The following is a 27,809-nucleotide window of genomic DNA, read 5'->3' on the forward strand; positions in this document are numbered from 1 at the left end:
CTCAATTATTTTATATACTGTAGTATTAACTATTATACAAAAATTAAATCATACAAACCAAATCAACATTTATAGTAACTAGTATAATTCAAAACTCAAAAGAATTTTAACAATTAATATTATTACTATAGAATGAATTATGCCGATATGAACTTTCCCATTCAGTACAACAGTTTTGTAATATTTTTCAAAACTGTAATTAAAGTACTGTAATTCATTCTGTGCTGACTATAATATGAAATTATTAGCGGGAGGAATCATCTGTGTTGGTATATCAAATAAATAAACTTAATAACACACATAATAAAAGAAAATGTTTTTAAAAAATATATGACACTAACATTTATGATGATCCGAATATCGTGTTATGTGATTTATGGAACGCCTAATCAAATTAAGAGTCTAATTTATATAATATATGACACTAACAAACACAGGGCGTCCCGTATAATTATGACCCAAACATCGTGTTGTTCAGGTCATGTTCGGAGTTAAACGCCTTTTTTTATGAAGAAGGCTAAGTCAACTTTATGTAATAATAGAGGACGCTATTCAAAATAACTATTCCACATGCTAAAAAAAATAGGCTAGGAATATCCGATTTTGTTAACAAGATGTCTATGAATCTAACGCTTTTTATAAGTATTGGACTGAGCGAGCAGAAGGCAAAAGAGACTGTGAAGAATGAAGCATTGTCTAATGAACTCAAGCAAGTTATTGAACATGTAAAACATCTTATTACTTAACTAGGCTAGGCGCGCCTCTGTCCACGTCGATCACTGTTGGGATTGGAGATCGGTTGCAAGGCCGGAAGTTTAGCCTGGAATTTCCATTAAGCTTAGGCCTACCACCTAGTATTGCATCATTCGGCATTAGGCCCTATATAAATTGAACTGGTAAACGTTACTAAGTTTATAAAGACAAAGTTAACATCCTCCTTAGTTTAGGCAGGCCAATGGTTGATTTAAAGGCTAGCTTAGCTATATTATTTATAGGCCTAGGCTATTATTAATATTAATTATAATATTAATTTTATATTTAATGTAATATATTTATATTATTATCAGTAAAAGTGCAATTATCAGGTAGGAGCTATATGATGTATTGACTGTATAATAGGCTAGCTAGCTCTAGTACCAATATATTAATGATATTTTTATTTTAAGATTTAGACATTTTATTAATATTACAGGCTCAGAAAATAAACAAGGGAGCATCCATTGAGAAAACTATTGGAACTCTTTTGTATCATGTTGCCACTCGGTCGAAGAACAAGAAAAGAAATAATTTCATCACTGAATATGTTGTCCACAAAAAGATTACCTCCGAAGCACAGCTTACTGGTGAGCTTTGCTTTTGTTTTATCAAAACTTCTCCATCTAATTTAATAAATAGTTTTACTACCCTGTTTGTTCTCCATTCACAATGTAGTGTTCTTTTTTTAATTCAACAATGTGTTTCTAAATCTCTGTCTACACTATCAAACTAGTTTGACAAAAAAAGTATGATGTGCCAAATATGGTAGTGATATGCTTAAATTAGGGAGGTATAAAATAAGACCTCCCTGCTTAAATATGGTAGTAATATGAAAACATCACATGTCCATACATGAGCACATCACATTTTTTGTTTCGCATAAAGTTTGATAGTGTAGACAGAGCTTACGAAATTGAAGTGAAGATTGAAGAGAATTTTCAATTAGGTTGGGTGAAAGAAATGCTGTTTAAAATCTAGTTTCTCCACTCCCTAAGCCTCAAGAGACTTATTTATTTATTAAAAATTTGGCAAATAGCCCAAGAGGAAACCAAGAGCGAATGGCCCAACACAGAAGTGGGTACCTCTTGAGTTTCTTGCTGTTGAATGCGTTTGAAATAAAAGAGACATTCTTTATTTGATCTATGTCTTTTTCTGTTTTATATTAATGTTAATGTTTTACTTTGTTAGCGTCATTTGAGTATTTCCGATGCAACCCCCTTGATCCTGTTGATGTGAAAGCCTTTGATGAAGCCTGTGGTGTTGGAGTTGTTGTAACACCTGAAGAGATAGAAGACACAGTAAGAAATCTATAATAGTACTTGCCCTTTTTATTCTGTCTCCTCATAAAACAAACCACACAACCAATATTAGCCCTGTTCCAGTTTGAATACTGAAATGCTTTATTTGTCCATTATCATAATAAATTTACAATAGAAATTCATCTTAAAGATAAAAAATAAATACAAAATAATATCGAATACACACATATTATTGCACAAACTTATAAAACAACGATAAAATGCATAAACACTTGATAACATAACATTGATAATAAAACAATCTAGGCACCTTTTTAGCCATTGAACTATAATAATGGCACAAATGGTGCCCAATGCTTGCCATTGTTTCTGTGTCACAATCAGGTCACATGACATCAGGTCACAGAGAATCATCAATGAATTCACTAATTGATATTAATATTTTCTGTTTCAATTCTTGTAAAAAAAAAAAAAAGTAACTGTATTTCTAATTTATTCTTTGTCACCAGGTCGAGGAGGTTCTAGAAAAACACAAAGATAATTTATTGGAGAAAAGATATCATTACAATACTGGGCTAATTATGGGTAAGTATGTAATATACACTATCAGTAATGTACATCCTTAAGACTGGCTTATTCCATTTACCATTCAAGGGGTGTCAATTCTGAAAATATTGGCATTATGTTATTCTATAATGGTTCTTCACTCATAGACTGCAACACAAATGTTTAACAACTTGCACATGCAATGCAAGCAGTTGACTAATCACAAGCGCCAGTTCATGTTTATTACTTGCGTCCTTGTGTTACGTCCTAGTGTGAACGAAGCTTAACTTCTGCATCAAATTTTCTTCCAGGTGAAGTGCGTCAGAAATTAAAATGGGCTGATACCAAGATGGTGAAAAGTGAAATTGACATGCAAGTGTTGGACTTACTTGGACCTAAAACAGCAGCAGATATGGAAAAGCCAAAGGTAGCTAAAGCTCTGTTTACACTATCAAACTAGTTTGACAAAAAAAGTGTGATGTGTCCAAATATAGTGGTGATATGCTTAAATATAGTAGTGTTATTACAACATCATGGATTATTTTCTCACATAAAGTTTGATAATGTAGATAGAGCTTTATATTAGTTTTATTTGTAACTTGTCAGCTTGAACAAAATACATCGCAACAAAACCAGTCAGAAAATATTAATTAACAATTGTTTTTGACTTGCAGGATGCCAAGACTGGAAAATCTAAAAATAAAGAAAAGAAGCCAAAAGAAAAAAAGAAGGAACAATCAACTGACGAGAAGTCAGAGAGAGAGTACACCAGTATGAAGCAGTTATGTGGTGAGGCTCTGAGATTCCATAAGACGGGTAAGAGAGATCAACTGGCGGAAGAGTTCTGGCAGACATCAAAGCGTTGATGTTGTCGATTCGCCCTACTTTAATATTCTACATTTTAAGCTTTCATACTAAACAATATGTATCATAAATAATATCTAATATGAAATATAACAATTTATTTTGTTACGTAGGAGAAAATTATAAAACGGAAGGTTATGTTGTGACACCGAAAACCATGGATCTACTGAAACAGCATTTGAAGGAAACAAACGGTGAAGTATGTATACAGATGAATCGGGTGGCCGTGCATTAAAGGGGGGTGGGGGGGGGTGGGCCTGCAATAAATATCAATTAAGTCTGTGTGGGTTTCAAGGCTCTCCTTGTATAATCCTAGTGGTAGAAGAAGGTTTCTCAGATAACCACTTTTTATAATAAATCGGCCTTTTATAAAAGCGGTGTTGCCCTTTCCTTACAGGTCCGCACACGTTTCCCGCCGGAACCCAATGGTATTCTGCACATTGGTCATGCTAAAGCCATCAACTTCAACTTCGGGTACGCTCGCGCCCATGGCGGGAAATGTAACTTGCGATATGATGATACGAATCCAGAAAAAGAGGAGGAGAAATTTTTTGTTGGAATCCGAGAGATAATTGAGTGGCTTGGGTATAAACCGTGGAAGGTTACGCATTCTTCAGATTTTTTCCAGGAGCTTTATGATTTTGCTGTTGAGTTAATTAAAAGGTTAGACATTTTGTTATCGCTTACGTACTTGTTATACATTTCGGAAATACGGTGAACGTTTTGCAAATTTTTAAGTAGATCTTAAAGTATATTTTTATGCTGCTTTTATGAATTTTTTCGCGACCTTTTTCAACTTTCGTAAATCCTTGATTGGCACCAAGTGTTTAAAGTGATGGTGTGAATAATGTTGCTGAACTTACTCTTTATACACTACTAATATATTGTTGTCATCCAAATTGAAAATATTGATTGAAATTGTTGCTTTTCTGTTGTTTAAAGGGGAGATGCTTATGTTTGTCACCAGAGAGCAGATGAGATAAAAGGTTTCAACCCCCCTGATTCTCCTTGGAGGAATAGACCTATTGAGGAGTCGCTGCAGCTGTTTGAGGTACACAATACATTTCAATAATTTATCTAGGCTAGTTGATGAGCTCAGTCATGGCTTTAAGGAGCTTGTCTACAGGCCTAATAGGCTTCTTTGTAGCCTTGATTTTTAGGTCAGAAATGTAGTTTGGAGTAGGTGGCAAGATGTTGGAATGTTGCCCACATTCTGAAGGGACCTTCTTCTAGCTATAATTGACTTTGGTGTACGTCTGTGAAAACTTTAATTTCTGTAAAACAAAGCGAGTCCCTATGTGTGTTCAAAATATTTGTTTCAAGGTGCATGGGATTGTGTGTTTTTAGAATAATTTTTTTTTTACACCTTTGTGTTTTTTTTACCAAATTAGGACATGAGGAAAGGTAAGATAGATGAAGGCGATGCAACTCTACGAATGAAGACCATCTTGGAAGAAGGCAAGAAGGATCCTGTAGCATATCGCATCAAATTCACCCCTCATCATCGCTCCGGTAATGACTGGTAAGCACATGTACTTATTATGTCTGAATCTACTTGTGTACCGCTTATAGTAACACACAGATTGTACAGTCTGTTTGCTGAAACTGGTCTTCCGAAGAAATGGAAACACTAACCAAAATAAAACATTTCTTGAGGTCTCCAAAACATTTCTACTATACCTATGTTAACTGTTTTGTATACCTTTCCAAAATATACATATTGGATATGTCTTGTCTTGTTTTGGTTACTGTATTTTTTGTCAAAAATCTGTCACCAATTTTTTCACAAATATGTCATCAAATTTGTTGCAAATCTGTCGACAATAGTTTTTAAATCTGTCACCAAATTTGTGATAAATCAAATCTTTCACCAGTAGTTTTCAAATCTGTCACTAAATTTGTCACAAATCTGTTACCAGTAGTTGCCAAATTTGTCACAAATATGTCACCAGTAGTTGTCAAATTTGTCCCAAATATGTCAACAGTAGTTTTCAAGTCCGTCACAAAATTTGTCCCAAATATGTCAACAGTAGTTTCCAATGTTGTCACCAAACTTGTCACAAATCCATTTTGGTGTTTCTTTCAGGTGTATATATCCTACGTATGACTATACTCATTGTTTGTGTGACTCCATTGAGAACATTTCTCACTCGCTTTGCACAAAGGAATTCCAATCAAGGTAAAGCAAAAATCAACATTTTTTATTAAAATTTGTAAACATGTACACAGGAGAAATAGTAAACACATGCTGTCTATCAATTTTGATAATGATAATAATGTTCAATTTAATATCGAAGTGCTGAACAATCAACAGAAAAAAGAGCAACAAAAAATGAGGTTGAAGCCTGTTTTCCACTAGGCATATCAAAAGCATTTTCATATTCATATTTCTATCTCAATCTACTTTTTATGAAGCGAAAAAAACTACTTTATTTAACTTAACTTAACTATAATTAGTTATCCGCTTGGTATACCAAGCGGATAACTCCTTGTAATTGTATGAGATCAATATTTTTTTTCTGTATTATTCTTCTTTCCTTCCTTCCTTTTTGTGAGTCGTGTTCCTCTAAAATGTGTAAACATAACATTTCATAACTTTGACAACATATGGGCATTTACGTGAAGTTGTGCACCTCCTATTTTTGAATGACGTCATAGTTGCGCAACGTGACTTATGCGCAATTTTATGAATTTCAATGATTGATCATAGATTAAAAACCAAAAGTCATTTAGTATTGACACTTTGACAAAATTTAAGTCATATCAGGGGCAAACTTTCTACGGATTAAAAATGGCATGTTTGACAAGAAGTTACGCGCGCACGCGCATTTAAAATTTCAAAATGCGCAAAATTAATTTCTAATCAACTTTTTACGCGTTTCTTGTCATTTTGAGCATGTCAAAAATTCCCACGGGCGCGCAATTTTTTATGCGCGCGGTCCGCACATAGCGTTAAAAACATATTTTTTTCTCTTGAATTATATTTTTCAAGCCTTTCCCAGTGATTTTGAAAACAATTTAGACCTTTTCCAGTTTAAATAACGCCATACGAACACGTTGAATTAGACAATTCGTGCGCGTTTTTTATGAAAAAGCTTAAAAAATCGTCAAAATTATGTCTTTTTTTAAACAGTCATAGTTTCTAAAGTAAACCGTTAACCGTTTATTTTTATTACAAAATCTAGAAGTTGATGAGTTGTAGATATCGGATCATGCATCGATAAGGCTAAAAAAACATTGTGACGTCATCGTATGGCCACACGAATGTAAAATATAGGATTTTTGTCTCTTTCGTTATTGCTCATCACATTCAATGGAGCGCATCACGCTTATCTGTATTCATTTTTCTCCTACATTTATATATTGTGTAGGTCAATCAACTTTCTTTATCATGAGATAAAAATATTTTAATTTTTATGACGTCATCATGCCTAAAAATTTTAATTACGTGGGTCATTAATTTCATCTTTACAGTAAATTTTAATCTGTAATAGCTCGTAAGAATAAAATGTGATAATCACGATTAAAACGTTTTCTGGAAGCTATTGGATTGTAGATACGAATTCATGTAAACATTTTGCCAATCGGATGTTGTGACGTCATCATATGGCCAGTTGAATAAAAAAAGTCGTATTTTCATATTTTGCGTAATAGTTCATCACATTTAAAAGGGTGCGCATCTATATTTTACGTATTCAAATTTCTTCTACACGTTAATATGTTGTTCCTGAGATAATTTCCTTCTGAAATTGCTATCTAAGTGTTTCATTCTGATACCGTCGCCATGTTAAAAATTGGAATAAATGGCGGGTCCCGTAATTTCACCTATTCTACACTGTATGTAATATGTATACAGCTTATACTGTTTGCATGTATATACTATATGACACAAAATTCAGCACTAACAGCATGTCATATTCTTCAGTTCTTGTCATAATGCCATAATCTTTATCTGTGTGCAATATTCCAACGTATGACGTGCACGTGGCGTTTGTCGTGGTGCGGATAACTAACTCGTCAAAGTGACGAGTTTCATGTCTAGTATTATTTTAGTTTGGTTCAATGTAGATGTTTAAAGCACTGTCTACACTATCAAATTAGTTTGACAAAAAAGTGTGATGTGCCCAAATATGGTAGTGATATGCCCAAATATGGTGGTGATATGACATCATCATGTCCATATATGGGCACATCACATTGTTTGTCACATAAAGTTTGATAGTTTGACAGAGCTTTAGAGGCTGTCACTGCAGTAAACAGTGTGTATGAAAAGCTTGCTAAATAATTACATAAATTGATACTGTAATAGTAAACATAATGTGTGTTCACATTTAGAAAGTTACTGAATTATTGTTACAATGTAAAATGTGTAATACTTGGTTTCACTTTCAGTTTTGTAATACGTATTGTTGGACAAGTTATATTTTAATATATATCTACTTCCTTAAAATAGAGATAGATTATTAATTAGTTACATTGAGGCTATATGCGAGTTAAATTGTAAAACCTATTAGTTAAGTAGTTAATGTGAAACTTGGGTGAGCTGAAATTGAGCTTAAAGTTGTATTCAAGTCTTAAGAACAACTTATTTAATTACTTATTCACTTTATTCATTAAATAACTATACTATTAGAAAGGTAAAATGGATTTCACACATTGTAATTTACAGAACTTTTAATTCAATAAAACTATCCCAAACTCCAGGGAAATTTATTTTTAAATATAATTTAATATTTGCATTAATTACTAATTTGATCACCATCTCCTTTGGATGCCTAAATGCAGCTGTTTGTATATTACAAGGAAAGATACCCATCCCGGGAGACGACATTTTGGCCGGCATACTTCATCCAAGATGACGGATAATTTTGTTGAACGTAGTTTAAAGCCTTGTCAAGGACCTTGTCCATGTGTATGGATACATGAAATAGAAAAAGTGTGTATAAAAACCTAAAAGATAAGCCCATGAGCCTCTTTTCAATGTTCTACGGTAGATGAAATGTAACACAATTTCCTATCTACTACCTCCTTTAGGTCCTTTAATGCACCAGTTGGTATATATCTGATTGTTTGTACTTCTTACATAGTCACCCGATTCGCTGTGAGAAAGTGGCTGGGCGTCGGTCAGTTGTACTGGCTTCTTTTTTGTTTGTGGCTTAACAAATTTCTGAGAGCCAGTACGTACCATTTGTTGAGATTTGTTTGCGGGGGGAGGAGGGGGTAATTTAATCCGGCTTGCTTTACGTATTAATTTCAAATTCGGAATTTCCATATCTTCTTCATCGTCATCGTTTTTCTGTACATGCTTCACTGGTAAGATTTCACCGCCTGTTTTGTCATTTTTTAAGACAGGTGACAACATATTAACATTCATGTTATGTGTATTCACAGGTAAACCGACAATCTTTTTCGCAACTTTCGGTTTCGGTGACACTAAGAGGTTCGGTTTACTCGCGATTTTTGGTGATTGTGGATTTCTCTGTTTATCTTCAACAGGTGATGTTATCGCGTTTGGAAAATAGAATGGTTGCGGAAGTTTGCTGTCTAATTTCGTCTGTGAAATTTTGATAGAATTCTCTGATTTCAAAACGTTTGGTTTACATTTAATCGGAGGGAGACTAGATTTGAGATTCATAGACGCTTTTTTGATGACAGAAGTATCTATAGTTAGCATGTTGTTTGGATGTAAAGAGGTGCACGCCATTGGACTGGTAGGAATTGCTGGCGGACTTTTTGCCTTACAGTGTATATTCTCCAGCTTCTGTGCAATATTACTCCTATTTCCTATATCTGACGCGTCCTCAGCTTTCCAACTCTTAGATTCCAAATCTTGAAAATGCGTGATTGTTTCTTTTTCAAACTTCGCTTGTAAATGCAGATCCTCTGGGATCTCGTAGCAATCTTCAGAATCGTTGAATGACGGACAACCATCTAAATCTGAATTTGGAATTTCGTATAGCTGGCTGGCTCTTTCATTAACTGGGTCATATACAGTATCGTCATAAACATCAGATAGCTCTTCTTCGTTATGTATTTCTACTGGTGTTTCAATGTTTGTACAACCTTCTTTCAATTTAGTTGGTCCATAGGGCGAGTCATAAATATTTTCCTCATCAATTTCGATATTTTTAGTATTTTCAGTGTTAACAATTTCATACGTATCTTGTTCATAATCGATTTCAGGTCCATTAGGCGTACCGGTGTTTTGTGATGCTTTCTGTTGTTTCTGTACTCTTGAATTTCTTTTTCGACGGACAATAAATATAATTATACATATTAATAATAATAAGAACAGTGCTCCTCCGGAAGCGGCAATGATTATTGTTATAAGAGAGGACACAGATAACTGGATAGTAGCGGACCCGGTCAATCCTAACGGATCAGTGACCGTACAAGTAATTGTAAATCCATTATGACTTTCCTTAATACCTTTGAGTATTAGTTGGCTTTTGTTGATGTTCAATTCTGATTTTACTCCAGGAGGCAATGCACTCCAGTTGATTGTGTAATTCTCAAATATAGAGGTCATATGATATAATATGTGAACATCTGATCCAGAGAGCGGTGACTCCGGTATTTGCTGTAGTTTAACGACGGGTGCCAAAATGGTCAAATTGCAAGAATTTCTAGATTCATCATCCTCACAAATAATAGTATTATTTTCTTTTATAGACGTTTTAAGAACGTGTTTTTGAGGACCTTGTTGGTCACTTGTTGTAATGGTCATGCGATCCTGAAACCCATAGCAGTATATTACACCATTTGCTTCAGACAAACTACATTCATTTTTATTAGCAGCAACAGCTGTTTCGTGCCCTTTCAGCTGGAACATAACAATCGGCACAATCAACAATTTCAGAATGATCATGTTAATGCCTCTTCTTCACATACTGCGTTTAGTTTTGCTAATATGGTACTCTATATGCTAACAAGTAAAGAGTGAATGCTATATCAGTGTAATTTGAAGCAACTGCTTTGTACGATAATAAGTCAGGAAAAATCCTTGAACACTTCTTCCAGGACCTCCATCTGTGTGTTAGTAGAAATGAAAAATATTACCTTCCATTTGTAGGTATGTTGCTTCATTTTTAGTGCTGTACCCTCGAGAAATAAAGTGGTGAAATGGTCGCAACAAAACGGAACAATCGTTGAGCTGGCCACTGGTTTGTCAAAGGCCTCTCTGTGAAAAAGTAGTCAGGTTAAAACCTTACCAACCGTACTGGTGGCTGCCTGATTCTCGTCTTGTCCATACATACCACTCAGGCAAAAACATAGTAGGAAATGATGATGTTAAAATTGAAAGTAAATTATTATTTGTTTTATTTCCTCATTGTGTGTGAATGCAAAACCAAAACAAAGAGATCATTAACAGTGTGAAAATGCAACTTAAATCTCGACATCACGACAATATATCATGTTTTTCCAGTTATTGACATGCAATGTTAATGTTATTTCAGAGATAGAGTTAATAAAAACCTTGTAAAATTGTTTCATTTATAATTAAGTCTATCTGTATATGCAACATGATCTATGCAAATTACATTATTGATACTGACATTCTCCCATAAAATTCCCTGAAAACTGGCAATGTTTTTATGGTACAAAATGTTTTGAATTCTACATTATGAATCAAAAGACATTAAATTGTTGAAATGCTATCAATGACCTGATGTCAATGGAGATACAGATAAAATAAACAAAAAGCTTAATGGAAGCAATTAGGGATGTAACAAGAGTTGTATCAAGTATCATAATAATCCTGGTTTAATTACGAATTAGTGTGTGTGAAATGGAGCTTAAGCTCTGTCTACACTATCAAAGTTTATGTGACAACAAAATGTGATGATATGGACATGATGATGTCATATCACTACCATATTTGGGCATATCACTATCATATTTGGGCACATCACATTGTTTTTGTCAAACTAGTTTGATAGTCTAGACAGAGCTGCTTTATGTGACTTTTCATAGGTTTTTTCTCATCTTCACCAAGGTTTAAGTTTGTAATTGGTTGATTTAGAATTTTTCTCTTTCCTATGAGTTCATGTAAATGATAACATACTAACTTTTATTTCAGACGTTCCTCATACTATTGGCTGTGTAATGCTTTAGATTTATACTGCCCAGTACAATGGGAGTATGGGAGGCTTAATCTGAATTATACAGTGGTGTCCAAACGTAAGATTGGAAAGCTTATAAGTCAGGGAATTGTAAGGTAAGATTTCTTATTCATATGTGTTCATTGTATGATCAGGAAGGTATAAAAATTATACCTCCCTGGTATGATGTCATCTTTGTTCACTGTGTGATGTCATTTGTGTTCACTGTCATTTCATCTGTGTTCACTGTGTGATGTGTCATCTTTGTATTGTGGACATGATAGTTTTTATTTTGATTTCTAATTTATTTTCTTTCAAACATTGTTTGCAGTGATTGGGATGACCCACGTTTGTTTACATTGACTGCACTACGACGAAGAGGATTTCCACCAGAGGCTATCAATAGGTTCTGTGCTAAAGTAAGTTTCAGTCGTGGGGTTAAAACTTACTGATTTCCAATTGGATAACTGTGTATTATAATTTAATGCATTTTCCTTTAGGTTGGCGTGACAATGTCTCAGGTGTCCTTTGACCCATCAATGCTAGATGCGTGCGTAAGAGATGTACTCAACGACACAGCAACACGCGTTATGTCCGTGTTTGACCCAATCAAAATCACTATCACAAATTTTCCATCTAAAAAGGTTTGTCAAATTCACTTTTTGAAACTTTTTATTTGTTATAAGATACTATATTAAGACAGTGTTGTTGTACAGCAAAATAAATTATCATATCTATATATGTTATTGTTGTTTTTATTTTTAGGATTTAGAATTTGACGTACCTAATATTCCTCATGATACTAGCAAGGGAACACACAAAGTGCGATTGTCGTCAACACTTTTTATAGAACAGTCAGATTTCGCAGAGGTACGTAAACTGCAGGAATATTTTTAAGCAGGTCTTTGAAACGTTGATGTAGTGACTTACGGTATAATTTAGAAGCATGTAGTCCTAGGAAGCTAAGCCTAGTAATTTAAATAAATTGGTTATGTGCCATAAAAAATGATATGCGCCCTACAAATAGTCCATTGATAATTCCCAACTATAGTGTCACATCTTTCAAAATAGAAATGGGTTGTAATTGTCATTTAAAATTCATTTTGTAAGTTTTATTAGTATTTATTTTGTTTTTTAGACTGGGGACAGCAATTTCCGCCGTCTGACTAAAGAACAGCCCGTCGGTTTAAAGTATGCAAACCTTGTCATTTCGGTCGAGTCTGTTGTGAAAGATCAAAGTGGAAAGGTCAAGGAGCTAAAGGTCAAGTGTGTGTCGGTTACAGAAACTGAAAAACCTAAAGCATTTATACATTGGGTTTCCGAGGCAATCAAGTGTGAAGTACGTCTTTATGAGAGATTGTAAGTATCTTCATATATTCACAGTTGTTGATGAATTCCAGATTTGATTGGTGCACACTCATGCATAACTAATAAGCTTCAAATTGTTCATTATCTTGCACACAAATGTAAATAAAACCTTTGTTTCTCTTACTCTAGATTCCGTCATCAGCACCCGGAAGATCCTGCAGAGGTGCCTGGTGGATTCATTACCGATTGCGATAAGGTCAGTGGTCTAAACGACTTTGAATAATATACAGTTTTGATTGAAAGAGAGAGACTGCCAGTATTATTTTACTTTGATTGATAAATGGAATTTAATTTTCAAATGTAATTATATTTTTTTAGGACTCCCTGAAAATTATACCAGATGCATTAGTAGACTTGTCCGTGAAAGGAGCCAAGGTTTATGATAAGTTCCAGTTTGAAAGGAATGGGTTCTATTCAGTAGATCCAGATACCACAGACAAGAAGGTAAAAGTAAGATTTCAATCCTTGATCTAGGGTTGGAAAACTAAAGATGTATTGTCCCCCTGAAAAAATAATTATTAAAATTGTTGTTGTTGAATATGCCATTTTAATGTCACATAATAGTTATCCACTTTGACCAAAAGTTAAATTGAAAAATCCCTGTAATTTAAAGCAAAAAAATAGTCAATTTGGCTGCCAGACAATGGATATTATGTTGAATTTAACATTATTTTTTGTTTCTACGGAAGTGATTAACTTTATTAAAACTACAAAATTACCTATTCAAAGTCTAATTTAATTAATCTTCATTGTTCATGTTTTTGGGGGACAATATATCTTTAAGTGCTAGAGTAATTTTTTTTTCTACAGTTGTGATGAACTGTATTAAAACTGTGAAATGGCCTATTCATAGTCTTAAATTAATCTTCATTTTTCATGTTTGTGGGGACAATACATCTTTAACCCACAGTCAATCTTTTGTATTTTTTTTTATTTACGGACAGTGAATTTAGGAAATTTTAGTTTAATGATAAGTATTTAGAAAGCATGTTTTTTCAATTATTATTCTTATCAACTGCAGTTGTTTTTTTTGTTTTACTTGCAGTTGATATTTAACCGAACAGTACTCCTGAAAGAAGATTCCGGTAAAAAGTAGTTAATAAATTCCAACTATTTGTGAGTACATCTGAATGCTAATTGTTTAAGTTGGAATAATGCATTAGATTTATTTATTTTACACCACCTGATTATAAATGATAATTAGTCCCTCCTTAAAAGAGTCTTCCGTAAAATAACACATTTTGGGGTGATTATTATAGACTGCTAGGAATACATGATTAATTGTCATTTGTTTTTGTTTTTTTTATTTGATTTGAATGTATTTGGCAAATCGTTCAAACTACATCACTGGCATTGGGAAAAAAAACATTTAAAAGTGATTTTCTATGGTATTCCAAAGGCTTTTGGGTCCTTTATTACTTTATATACAAGTTTTAAATGATACTAAATATAGTCATATGAAATTAATAGATATTTTTGTTAGTATTTAAAATGATATTAATATACCTAACCTAAGAATAATATTGCTATCAGATTTAAAACAATTAGAATCAAGGTTGAATAAATACATTTTGAAACTGCTGTTTAAAAATTGTCTGCAAGATTTCTTGTCTTTTCAGAGACCAGTGTCATTTAGAGAAACTTTCATCTGAACTTTGACATTGCTAATACAGTCAACTCTCCCAATACCGCTACTGTATTGTGAGAGTTTCTGGTTTTCAGAGAGTCTGGTATTGGGAGAGTTAACTGTATTAATATTTAATTGTAATGCTAATTTGTGATCTGAACTTTGACATTGCTACCATATTTGGTTTTAATGCTAATTTGTGATTTCATCTTTAATACCATGTTAGCCATCGTCTTGGATTATGTATTAGTATTTTATCAATGTCCTCCTGAGATATTCCTTTCACCAACATTTTTGGAACAACGTTTTCAAGTATATGAGAATAACCATGCCCACCATATTTTAGCTGAAATAAAAGAGATAACATTCTTTATACATTGGAAAAAGTACTCCTTAGATTAAAAAAAAAATACATTTTTTGTTATTAATGAAATATTTTGATCTACTCTACATTATCTACAGTAATGATCACTGAAATCCTCCAAAAGTTAAACATCATAATACATGGCACATGTGTCATAGATGTACCTAAAATTTAAATATTCTAGGTGGCTTACCAATTGATGTTTTGCATGTATGTCATGAGAAATGACTACTTGATCTGCATATCCTTCATCCACCAAACCTTTAATGATATCGATGCGCTGGGCGTCTGAAATGTAGTCTAATTCGGGAACTATTTTATTGTAAGAGCACTCCAATCCGAAGAAGTCATATTCTAAATAACACCCAAGCTTGGCAAATTCTAAAGCAGTTTCAATCGTTAGGCAACAACCTGTAAAAAAAAATGATGTGTATAATTAATTAATTAATTAATTACAAACACAAATGGTGATATGTTGCGTTGCGAATCATCTAATTATTCCTGTTCAATCCTATATGTTGTGTGATCCTTTACAGGACAGCCTCTAGTAAACACAACCTTCTCCAAACTGGATTGCAAACAAAAGTTTTGTAGACTAGGCTATATATTATACAATATACGTACGGTCTACATGCGACATGACTGTATGAGCAGCGACGCCACCAGCCTCTTGGAGTACCCTAAGGTGCTCTGTAGGGGCCAACAGAGGGTCACTTATGTTCCTGCCAGGGTGAATGCTGACTGGACAACAGAGTTCCGATTGTCCAATTCCTGCTGAACGTAGAACCTTCAGTTCATTTGCTGTGAAATAAACATGGTTTTACGATCAACATTTTTTTTTCGTTGGTGAAGGAGAAAAGTTGAAGAGTTCAATACCATTAACTGTGATGATAGCATTTCGTGAGGAAGACATTACGTACCATGGATTGGCCAGGAGCAACCGATTTCTCCAATGACGCCACTTTTGAACTCTGACCCATCAGCACCTTCTAGCAGATCTCTTCTCATTTCTGTGAGGATCTGTTCTTCGGTCATAGTGTTTAGCTTATCCGGCATGGACGGAGCGAGATAGTAACCTGTATCGAAGATCATTACAATATAAAGGTATGCTTATACTTAACCTGGATCTGGTCTGGTGCCTGGAGAAAACACTGGGCTACTGATGATAAGACTACATTCTTAAATATTCGTTTAAAGATGTTGTCCCCCTGAAAAAACGTTTAATGTCACATAATAGTTATCCACCGTGACCAAAAATTGGATCGAAAAAAAAAATTGATTTACATGAAAAAAATGTAATTTAAAGAAAAAATAGTCATATTGGCTGCTAGCCAATTTGATTTCGGTTGAATATAACAATTTATTTTGTAATTTTATAAATGAAAACACTATTTTTCCGGGTTTTTTTTTTTGCAGAAGTGATTAACTTCAAAATACTCAAAGTCTGATTTAATTAATTTTCATTTTTCATGTTTTTTAGGGACAATGTCAATACATCTTTAAATCTTAGTTTAATATCTTCCTTCACCAACTTAGACGTAGACGAAACTTAGAGCTAGGCAGGCAGGTCTTAATTATAAATAACGTTTATACTTAGAGCTAGGCAGGCAGGTCTTAATTATAAATAACGTTTAAACTTAGAGCTAGGCAGGCAGGTCTTAATTATAAATTAATAATACCTGTTCCAGCGACGATGTGAACACCCGTTTTCTGAGAATAACTCGCTAAGACTTTGATATCTCGACCAATATCTACCAGTGTGACGTCAGCAATGCACGTGCCACCTTTACGCTTAAATAGTTTTAACTCCTCGACGATCGCGTCACTCTCGTCACGAATGTCCATATTTGATTTAACACAATACCTGTTTGTTTAAATTTTAAATAATAGAGATTCCGTTCAGTGCAAATGTATCACTTCATACTATAAAACACTGTTGTCAAAGCATTGCGGCCAAAGTCAATCAAACTGTGCGCGATAGTTTAGATATGTAAAGCGTGTTTCCCACTAGAACGCAACGCAGCGACGTATTGACGCAACGTGATGTATTGCGTAATCACAAGTGGGAACCGACGACGCAACAGTGCTTCAAACATCGCAGGTTTGATTTCACGCAGGCGGGGGCAAACACAATTATTGGAAGAGCATTTCTTCCGTTGCATAGGTTGCGTTACGTTACGTCGCAAGTGGGAACCAAGCTTAAGTGATTTGACCAATCATAAGCGATGGATTATTCGAACAATGGCTTGTCATTGGTCAACTCGTTTGCGTTGCGTTGATGACGCGGGTCAACGCAATTAATTTGACCAATCACCTTGTATTTTGTCATCCTATAAGGGGGAACAAGGCCCGTTCACATGGACTAACTAGACAATTTGGAAACCTACGGATAATTGTGAATATAGTTAAGATTTGCCATGTTGATTGCAGCGTTTATCATGTGTTTATCCTCGTCACGTGGTTTCTGAATGTACGTCGAATAGTCCATGTATAAATGTTCATGGGTTAAGGTACGACGAATCATAGATGGTTTGATTGGACCCAATACTGAAGAAAAAATAACAATAATCAAGAAAAAATAATCTGAATTCATTAGAAGTAACATTTAAAAATAGGGAAATGAATTATGAATTTAATCTGACGATAATTCTTTTGCTTGGATGGGCCTTCCTTGAATCCACCCATGACGTAGTACGCAAAGTTAATTGTATATAATAATATTTCGTAAGCGTGTTTCCCACTAGAACGCAACGCAGCGACGTATTGACGCAACGTGATGTATTGCGTAATCACAAGTGGGAACCGAACGACGCAACAGTGCTTCAAACATCGCAGGTTTGATTTCACGCAGGCGGGGGCAAACACAATTATTGGAAAAGCATCGAAATAGGTAGCCGACAAGACAACGTGATGAAAAATGGGGGTGAACTTTACCTGAGCCTTACCTGTTTGAATCTTTCCTTTACGACTAGTTGACATAATGAAATTAGTTCTAAATCGAAAGAAAAAATTGTTTGTGGTGAGTTCATAAAAATCACAAGTCCATAACGTCACTTGTTGTAAAGACGTCGTAAACTTATACTATACTTACTAGAGGGTCGTCCACAATTGACGTTTACAAACAATTTGGTGTGTGAGAAGAACATAAACACAATCAATAATCTTCTTTCAAATACGGCAATGGACTTTGCCCATCAGTAACAATAATGATTTGAAAAAGTGCCACATGTAGGCCTAGGGTACGTATCTGTCTGTTTCGAATTAATCAAATACAGCCAGCCTTATGAATGATATAGAAGTCGGGTATTAATAATTTCGCAATGTCTGTTTAGTGTACGAGGGAGATATTAAGTAGTTGTACGTAAGTAAGTCTTTTATTCCAGAAACGGTTATATTGTAGGACGGAACTTTATTTCGTTAAAGAAAAGAATTGTACCGCAAACCTTACCCGTAACTTTACTATTCTACTAAGTATACCAACGTAATATCATTATTCTACTTACTTATAAACCTATCAAATAATCCCGATAAAAAAGTATCTGTTAAAAGCACTCCTACGTTTTCCTAAGAGACAACGCCGTACCAGTACAATTATCAACCAAACGTCAATGAAGTCATGCTGAAAGTGGGACATCACAGAAATAAATAAAACGGATCGCTTTCGAACGAGATAATAATAATAATAATTATTATTATTTATTTTTACAACTTTGGCACACCTTGATGATAAAGGTGCGTCCAAATAATAAAAAATAAATGTTGTGTGAAATACCGCAAGAATACAAAAATTATTAACTTAAAAATAAATCAAAATAAATGTAAAAATAATAGATAGAATGTAGTGTGAAATGCAAAACATAAGGCATACAATAATAACCCCCCCCCCCCCCCCCAAAAAAAACCCAAACTTATAATGAATCAAAATAAATAAGTTAATTAATTTTCCAGATGGATGACTTTAGTTAATCATTAGGAGTTTATTTATATTGATCAGCGGCGTATCTATGTTTATAATAAAAAGTAATCCTAGTAATACAAATACTATAAATAATATAATATCAAAAGAATATAATTTAGCCTAAAAAACAAACCAAAAATTTAAAAGAAAATTAAAAGAAAAAAAAAGACAGGCCGCAAAATAATACTAATATTATTTATAGTGATATGTTAATTCTAGAACTGAACCATGCATAAAAAATATTGTTTGCAACAACACTTACATTCAAATAATATATCGCAAAGAAGATTAAGTGGTAATGTGGGCTTATTTATATACTAAATTAACCAACATTTAGTGTTAATTTTAAGTAGACGCACACACACAGGGTAGATATAGGTAAATGTTTGGTGCCCTCTATATCTAAAAATGTTTGTTATGGTCTCCACGTTTTACGACGTACACACGTGGACGAAAATCTACACCATGCGGCGTTCCAGGATTTCTACTAGCCTAGGCCTAACTAAGCTAACCCAAGCCTACTGAAAAACAGTTACGTTATATGTCATTCGTATTATTAGTTCACGTGGATTAGCGTACAGTGAGTAAGATCCTAGAGTAACGAAATATGTTCTAGGCCTACTTGTGTTGTGGGAAAAAAGCGGTAAAGAGACGTTTCGGCCCTGAGACGATTCGGCCTGAGATGATTCGACCCTGGGCTGGGACGATTCGGCCCGCTTATATTAGCATAAATAAGCCTTTTTTTCCAAACTTTCTTTTCAGAGAGGCTATGGAGTAGTACCACCTAGGGATAATGATGTAATGAAATATTTTTTTAAATATAGGGCCTAAAACATTGCCTAAAATTATCACTTTTTAGCGATGTCAACGATGTAAACAAATTACGCCCTCTGTTGGCCGTTGCAAAATAATGATATGCACGAAAACAACATTGAACACACAATTTTCGCAATACAAATTGCATATAAAATTACATTTGTTTAGTAATATATTTTTATATATTATATCAACATTGGCAATATCAATAACATATGTTATTAAATGGTAGGTCAAACACTTTTAAAACTTGATAAAATACTCAAAAAATGTATATTGGTTTGGACAAGGAAAGTGAGACGTTTCGGGCCAACCAAATGTGTGCCAAATCATCACAAACCAAAAGTGGGCTGAATTGTCTCTGGGCTGAATCGTCCCGGATTCAGTACTTGTATATGCTAGATTTGTTGTGTTGTGGAAAAAGCCAGCCAGGCCTACCGGCCCGAGATGGGTAGACTACGTATAGCAGGCCTATTCGAGTTTGTGCACTTTAATCCGCCAGGATCACCAGTGGCGGCACTGAAAATGAAGTGCTGATTTGTTTTAATGGATCCGCCAATCTACAGTACTTTATGAAGTTGAACATGGTGTCATTATACTTGTCATTGTCGAGTTGGGTGAGTTGTAAATGTTTTAAATATGGATTCTTTTTACGAATTCAAATTACTCTATTTAATGATTTTAATTGATGTATATTATGTGTCACCCGTGACGGCAGAGAAAATTTGTACAGCAATTAAGTTTGCTTTTGTTTAATCCTGTCACCGTTATGGATTTTGCTTTGTTTATTTGTATTGTATTATCATGTTTTTAATTGACGAAATAAATGAAATTAAATTTTACTTAGAACTGACTGAGTCAAATATCAATAAATACTGAATAGAAAAAACTAGTTTTATGTTTTCAGTTTTTAGGACAATTTGTTTACAATTTAAAGAGTGTATAATGAGAGATACCTACATTATTAAATATTTTATTTATTTTTTATTATACAGCGCATTGAAGACATTGGGCTCGAACCTACTGTAACCCCTAGCCGTTGCTCACATAGTTTGACCTTTCGACCATTGTTTCAAATATTAAAATAGTTTTCAAAATTAATCATTGTCTTTAATTTATTGTGGATATTACAATTTTTTTCAAGTGGAAACTTTTGAGCTGTTGATATGTGATCATTCTATTTATAACTAGCGCCCTCTATATAAATGTAAAGGAGGTAAATGTACTATAAACGTAATTTGTAGGTGGGTAGCAATTTTATAAATATCATCTTGCTTCATATTGACATGCTAATCGTTGGTAGAATGTTTCTAAAATGGCTTTTAGTAACTGTATCCTTAGCTTATAGCCAAGATTTTTACATAGTACAAAAGTGGAAACATTCACTTTGCTCTCCCCTTGGCAATAAACATTCCCAACATGTGTCTAGTTTGTTGTAGTTGTAAATTTAAATTATATCTCCACAGCCTGCCAAGAAAGTGTTCATTCATGCAAACTGAATTGATTGACTTGACACTCTTCTTGTTTTACAGGCTAATAATAGTATTAGGGAGGTTTCGCAACGCTACGAATACGATAACGAAAACGGATACGTCATACATTTATGAGACTTTTGAGCTGATCCCCATTTCATATTCGTAAAGTGTATTTGTGTTGACGAATATCACCAGTCATATTCGTAACTACAAAACGAGTATAGTTTTTGATTATTTTCCACATTTTGCATTTGAATCAGAAATGATTCATGATTATAATATAATTATAGATTTATTGAAAGTAATTTACTAAAAGTAATTTACTAAAATAACAAGTCGATTTCGATAAATAGCAGTTTTTAAAGTGCTCACTCGCTTTGATGTTACGCTAGGCCTAGGCAGCCAAGCAACACGTACCTGCTGTGCTTCAAATTTACCGCAGTCACATTTTTTTTTTTGGATCGACGGCGCCCTCGATTTTTGCAGGCTTACGAAAACGAATACATGTGCGTGACGTATTCGTTATCGTATTCGTAGCGTTGCGAAACCTCTCTAATATGTAGCTTTTCACAGACGAAGGTCAATCACTTTAACTGAGCTGTTGATATGAATTGACCCTTGTCTTTATAAACTGTGATTTAATACCATTTAAGTGTGCATATAAGTGTATCAGAATGGTGCATAAACAGTAGTCATGTGTAACTAGCTATGTAATTGAGATATGCGTTACTAATTTTCAAAGAGGATTAGATTGAGCAATTAATTTTTATATTGATTTATAACTTGTATTATGATGTAGTACAGTGTAAACGCATGACCTGTGGGATGAAACAAATTTTACCTGCACAAAATCAATTTTATTTATTTTATGTAATAAGATTAGGTAAAGTATTGTAGGGCAAGGGACATTAAACATTGTGACACAGTGACATTATTCAATGAATCAAGCCACAGCATGATTTGTTTTAATAAGGTTCATTGCCTTGCCAAGTTTCCTTGTCCAAATCAAGATTATATAAGAATTATTTAAGCATTTCATTTGATGATAATAATAATAATAATAATAATAATTTATTTTGAGTTCACACTTTTACAACAGTGGCACTCGACCAAATGGAATGTGCATCCATAAGAAATATATACACAAAAAAACATGATATAGTAAACAACAATTACAATAAAAGGTCGATGTCGGTCAACATGTCATTTACAATTCAACTACAGAACTGCAATACCATTGATTATCACGTTTCATTTGATACATTTAACACAATAGAAAAACTTAATTCTTCTGATAACACAATTATTTCTGATTTTAGACCGATCAATCGATTAGATGGAGTTTATTCATGGTTTATTCTTGAAATAACACACAACATTATTATTAATAAAAAATTTAGTTATTTAGTTAGTTATAACAATTGTCAATATGATAGTGTTTACATTCTAAGTACTGTATGGTCTGTAAAACAATCCCACAAAAAAAAAAAAAAATCAAAAGTGCTATAAAACAAACTTGTCAAATTCTGCCACAATTACCACCAAAGTGTTGATAAAGAAAATGATACTAATAATATAACTCAAAATATTATCAAACAATGTTAAAACCACACAAGTTAAGCCATCACTGTGTAAAAGATAGTAACAATTTGATTAAAAAATACTAGTACATGTTTGTTCTTTGCTGCTCAAAAGAAAGCATTTTAATACAATTTGTACTGTACTTTATCATTTCTTGATGATCTTACTAATAACCATTGCTTGTCAGTTGAAGTCAGTGAAATATAAAATTTGAATGATTACATAGTATACAGTAGCTAATAATAGTAAGTCTCTTTTGTTGAGTAGGACACTGCTTGATTCAAATAAAGGACTACAGTAATAATTACTGACTATGGTATAAACATAATCAAATGTGGGCTCTTTATTTAACAAGCTTCACATTCTTTTATAAAACGGAAAAGGCATGACACCAATAAAAAGGCATTATGTGAACTTGAACTTCCGACGACGATTGCTGATTCCGTGGGTAGAGTAGATGTTGAATAGTAATTTAAATTGAGCTTTGATGGGATTTTTTGAAATAATTCATGTTTTTATTTTTAAATAAAGTGATTCAATTATGGAATTTGTTGCATCACATTTTATGATAATGTAGTATAAAAATGCAGGTAATGTCATGTATGAGATACACATCCTGTAATAACTATATTAAAATAATAAAGTTTAAAGAACCTAATTATACATAAAAATAAATAACTTTATCTTTAATGAGTGGAAAATAATAATAGTCAGAATTATTAATACAGACAGAGACAGACAATTTATAGTGATTTAGAGGATGAACTGCCTAAAACCAGTTTATTGAGAATGGACTGGCTTAAACCAGTTTATTGAGAATGGACTGGCTTAAAGCAGTTTATAAGAGATTCCACATTAAAGAGTGATATTGCACAATGACAAATTACAGTTATTGTAGAAATAATAAGTTGAATTATTTGTATCATGTATCTGCTACAAAGACTTTTAAGACTGATGGCATTTCTGCTAATTGTGTGATTTCAAATAAGCATTTAATTTAAATCAGGCGGTCAAACATTTAAAAATACAGCTGTCAATCAAATAACTATTTTATTTTGCGCTAAAAGTTGCACAGTGTTAACTGGTTAAATGGCGTTCTAACCCCCAATAGTTTTAATTTCTACTGCAATTTTAATATTCACATGGATGTTTATTAATCGTTTATTTTTTTGCAGAAATAGGCGTACTGTCAATATACATTGACTATGGACCACTTGAAATATGAAAACAGGGCAAAAAAAAATAAATATATTGTCAATGGTAGAACTAAAAAATAAAGTCCCCCTAGATTATTGATTTTTAGTCTAAAATAACAAAATGTGTTTAATAAGTTTAATAAAATATGAAATTAGATTCCATTGTAACTGTTTACATTAAAAGCTTCTTTTGTTGAGTATGATACTTTTGGCTAACTATATACAATGGCTTAATAAAGACTATAGTAATGATTATATAAATAAAAGAATAAAACACAACGTGGTATGGGCTTTTTGTTATATCTAGCTTAAAATTCTTTGTAAAAAGAAATAGAATGACATAGAAAAACATGGACAGTTTGTGAACTTGTGATACAGTAATTGCGTGGGTAGGTATGGAATGATGAAATTTACATTGCTGTGATGAGATTACTCTAAAAGAAATCATGTTTTTATTGTTAAATAATTGTTTCAACTACAATGGTATTTGTTCAATTATTTTTGTGATAATAGTTAATACAGTATAAAAATACAGCTATAAGATAAACATCCTTAATACTGTATACTAAATTAATATAAAAATATAAAACTGTTCTACTTTTAAGAACCTATGTTGCAAGTACTGTAAAATAATGTAACTTAATAATCAGATACACATCTAATATGACTTCCTATATTCTAGGAAACTACTACTTACAGGATGCTCTATTGAACATAGGGTATGTTTCTGCTGCATAGCACCGAATAAACAGTTTATTTCAAAATAGATTTAAAATATAATGTTTATATCTGCATTTCTACTCAATTTTTGTTCCTAAAAAACGTTTAAATCAGTGGGTGGTAATTGACGGATTTCGTTGACCAAAATGCAATGGGCTCTGGCGGTCAATTGAAACGTTACTGCACTGTAGTTGACTTAAGGTCAGCAGCTGTCAATCAAATAATCGTTATTTTGCGTTGTAGTTAAATGGCATTCTAATGCCGAATCAATTGGGTGTTTTTTAACCATTTTTTCCGGTTACCATTAACCAGGTATTGAAAATTTGTCCTGTTTCTGCTGTCAAGAAATTGGGGATAACTTATTCACATGGTTTTTAACCGGTTATTCTAATGCAGCAGAAACAGACCATAGACAAACAAAACAAGTCAAACAGAATAATATCATGCTCGGAGTGGTATTTTATTGATTTAGATTTCATCATAATAACACATATTGTACTTGCTAATGCTATTGTTAAAAACTACATAAAAATTGAAGATGCGTGACTAATTGAGTTTTAGACATTTACCATCTTAATAGCTCAGCTGATTCACTTTGTTCAGAGCAACGACATATGATGGCATCAGTATTTTGTGGCTATTATTAAATAAGCATACTTGATTGTCGTCTTTGAAAACTCAGTTTTAGAATCAATGTAAATTCTTTAATGATGTAGGAATTAGTATCTAGTTTTCATTCATTCATATACATTTATTCAGTTATTATTAAAAACAACAATGACTGGGGCCCAACTAGAAGCAATAGCTTGTCTCATGAGGGTCCCTACAATATATATTTTGATATAATTTGTACTGTACTTTATCTTTTCTTGATTATCTTGCCTATACTGTAAGTCTTGCTTGTCAGTTTTTATATATTTTATATCCAGATGAAGTCAGTGAAATATGAAGTTTGAATGATTTAATCACAGTAGTATTTATAGCTATTTAATAGTAAGTCGCTTTTGTTATTAAGTAGGATGCTGCTAGCTCTGTATAATGGATTAATAATTTAGACTATGGTATAAAACAAACAAATCAAACATGAATTGTGAAATCAATAGTTTTAAATAAATTTCTTTGACCTTTAAAAACAAATTCTCAATGTTCATTTTCATAGCACAATGAATTAACAAAATTAGTTGTTATTAGGTCCATCGCAAATCTTATTTATGCTAGGAAGGCACAATATAAAAACGTGATTTCTGAATTTGAGAAAATGTTTTGTAAACAGGAACTCGTGGAACATTGGAATTGACTTTCATTCCTTTTTTAGGCATAAAAGATTCTTGATTGATTTGGTTACCTACTTGGGTATTGCTAAACACCGAAACCCATTTGCTCTATCGAAAATTTATTGAACAAAAAACAATAATTGTGGTTACATAATTCTAAGAATAAACATAAATTGTATTTAATACATTACAGTTTTAAATTAGACATGACTAAATGACAAGCAACTTGACATCCTTTTGGACATCCCTAGTATTAAAATCAATCTACTTTTAAACTTATCATACTGTATCATATTACAAGAAATTCAGGAAGTATTTAAATGCCACCAGGGATGATTGAATAAACACCTCTTTACATTCAACAGGATTGATCATTTATTCATTAATGGTGACAAGCATTACACAATCATGTATCTGCTATAAAATGGGCCGTTTCTGATGCATAGCGTCCAATAATCCAATTTTTGGTCAAAGTGGATAACTGTTAAGTGACATTAAAATGGCATTAAACAAACTTTTTTGTAAGAATTATTTTTTCAGGGGGGCAATACATCTTTAACACAGTCATCGAAATTACTGTAATAGCATAAATGTTATATGGTACTTATTCGTCCGCAAGCTTAACTGAGGAAATACGGATTAGGCCCTCCACGGACCCACAACAGCCAGCAATGCAGCGCCTACCAGATCAGCACACCGAGAGACAATCCCCCATCTCTTTTTGAATATTGTACCAAGTTCTTTAACTTGCACATGTACACAGGACCAACAGCTTTAGATCCCATCCGAAGGACAAGGCAATGAGAGTAACTGTACCTGACCTCAAAATGTTATGGATACTTTAGGGTTACAAATAAAAAAGAAACTGGATAGGAAGTTATGTATTTAGTCTTTACCTTGACACTTTCATCGGGGTTCAATTTAATTATTTAATAATTTACAAGTAGTAGCCTATTTATTATATGGAAATAGAGCGTAAACATGTAGGTTAAAGGTAAGCACCCTAAAGAAGCGCCCTATTGTGTCTACTCAAAATAAAATCCATTTATATCCTGGAGTGTTTTTATCCATAAATAGAAACAGAGATTTAGTTAGCTAATCCAGTGATGCATCAGTGATTTTAACCTTAACCAATTAAAATACACGACCACGATTAGCAGACGGCAACTACATACCCGTACCCTATGATACGACAGCGAAATAGCTATGTCAAATGTATTTTCAGGTTCAGATTTTAAAGAACAGTAAAGTTGTCTTCATTAATATGATATTTTCATAAATTAAATCAATTAATCAGATAATTGTCCGTGTAACAATTACGTTGTAAATTATTTTGAATTAAAATGCAATTCTACAAGTAGTAAAGAACAAATCAGTATATTTGAAGGTAAACATTATATAAATAAAAATAAAAAAAAAACAATGTAAATGATGTTAACTTTCATGCATTGTCATGAATGTATACATAATATAGTTCTATCTGCTTTGACCTGATCAGAGTGTTTTAAATGCAAGGCATTGGAATGTTGATCGTTGTGTCTGAACACCTTGGCTTTTAACGCCACGGATTACTGTACGCCTTGCGTAGATAACTCCACCGTAACTCTGTAAGTGTGAACATACCCTTAAAGATATATTGTCCCCCTAAAAAAATATTTTTTTAAATTTTGTTGTTGAATATGTTATTTTAATGTCACATAATAGTTATTCACTCTCACAAAAAATTGGGTCTGTAAAAAATTGATTTACCTGAGAAAAATGTAATTTAAAGCAAAAAATGGTCAAATTGTCTGGAAGACAATGAGTTTTTTGGTAATTTAACTTTTTATTTTGTCTTTTTATAGGTGAAATAATTTTTTCCCCCGTTTTTTTTCTTATGGAAGTGAACAACTTCATTAAAACT

The 27,809-nt window shown here is 33.1% G+C and overlaps 3 protein-coding genes across 4 annotated transcripts in view; 2 read left to right on the forward strand and 1 right to left on the reverse strand.

The window, feature by feature from the left end:
* The first annotated feature begins 558 nt into the window (after window positions 1–558).
* Window positions 559–14,469, forward strand: LOC144855375 (glutamine--tRNA ligase-like). The gene is made up of 19 exons (XM_078713223.1): window positions 559–725; window positions 1,193–1,343; window positions 1,945–2,054; window positions 2,525–2,600; window positions 2,873–2,988; window positions 3,236–3,377; window positions 3,539–3,624; window positions 3,823–4,088; window positions 4,368–4,476; window positions 4,817–4,947; window positions 5,512–5,604; window positions 11,506–11,643; window positions 11,859–11,946; window positions 12,028–12,171; window positions 12,293–12,397; window positions 12,666–12,886; window positions 13,025–13,091; window positions 13,214–13,339; window positions 13,941–14,469. The coding sequence occupies exons 1-19, from the start codon at window positions 615–617 to the stop codon at window positions 13,989–13,991; spliced, it is 2,331 nt and encodes a 776-aa protein (XP_078569349.1). The 5' UTR covers window positions 559–614; the 3' UTR covers window positions 13,992–14,469.
* On the reverse strand, window positions 14,357–18,440 carry LOC144855382 (N-acetyltaurine hydrolase-like). Of its 2 annotated transcripts, XM_078713230.1 has the most exons (8): window positions 18,390–18,440; window positions 17,832–17,878; window positions 17,274–17,433; window positions 16,566–16,750; window positions 15,807–15,962; window positions 15,511–15,687; window positions 15,080–15,297; window positions 14,357–14,868 (listed from the first exon to the last, which is right to left on the reverse strand). In XM_078713230.1, exons 2-8 carry the CDS (start codon window positions 17,863–17,865, stop codon window positions 14,734–14,736), a joined length of 1,065 nt encoding a protein of 354 aa, XP_078569356.1. In that variant the 5' UTR covers window positions 17,866–17,878; window positions 18,390–18,440; the 3' UTR covers window positions 14,357–14,733. The 2 variants fall into 2 exon arrangements, with proteins under 2 accessions (XP_078569356.1, XP_078569355.1); XM_078713229.1 differs by lacking the exon at window positions 18,390–18,440 and having other exon boundaries at window positions 17,832–17,931.
* A 1,275-nt stretch (window positions 18,441–19,715) lies between these two features.
* LOC144855386 (uncharacterized) overlaps window positions 19,716–27,809 on the forward strand; it is a 34,153-nt gene continuing 26,059 nt past the window's right edge. The window contains exon 1 of the mRNA XM_078713235.1: window positions 19,716–20,277. The gene's annotated coding sequence lies outside the window, so the exon portion shown is untranslated. The remainder of the gene's footprint in view (window positions 20,278–27,809) is intronic.

This window comes from Antedon bifida, chromosome 11 (genome assembly GCF_963402885.1).
Source record: "Antedon bifida chromosome 11, ecAntBifi1.1, whole genome shotgun sequence".
NCBI lineage: Eukaryota > Metazoa > Echinodermata > Crinoidea > Comatulida > Antedonidae > Antedon > Antedon bifida.

Excerpts from the sequence above, each read along its gene's own strand:
- LOC144855375 (XM_078713223.1), top strand. The coding sequence starts at position 615 with ATGTCTATGAATCTAACGCTTTTTATAAGTATTGGACTGAGCGAGCAG. Across the intron at positions 726-1,192 it reads TCAAGCAAGTTATTGAACAT|GCTCAGAAAATAAACAAGGG; the intron begins GTAAAACATCTT and ends TTAATATTACAG. Across the intron at positions 1,344-1,944 it reads CTCCGAAGCACAGCTTACTG|CGTCATTTGAGTATTTCCGA; the intron begins GTGAGCTTTGCT and ends TTACTTTGTTAG.
- LOC144855382 (XM_078713230.1), bottom strand. The coding sequence starts at position 17,865 with ATGTCAACTAGTCGTAAAGGAAAGATTCAAACAG. Across the intron at positions 16,751-17,273 it reads AACTATATTCACAATTATCC|GTATTGTGTTAAATCAAATA; the intron begins GTAGGTTTCCAA and ends TTAAACAAACAG. Across the intron at positions 14,869-15,079 it reads TACATGCAAAACATCAATTG|CTAAAATATGGTGGGCATGG; the intron begins GTAAGCCACCTA and ends CTTTTATTTCAG.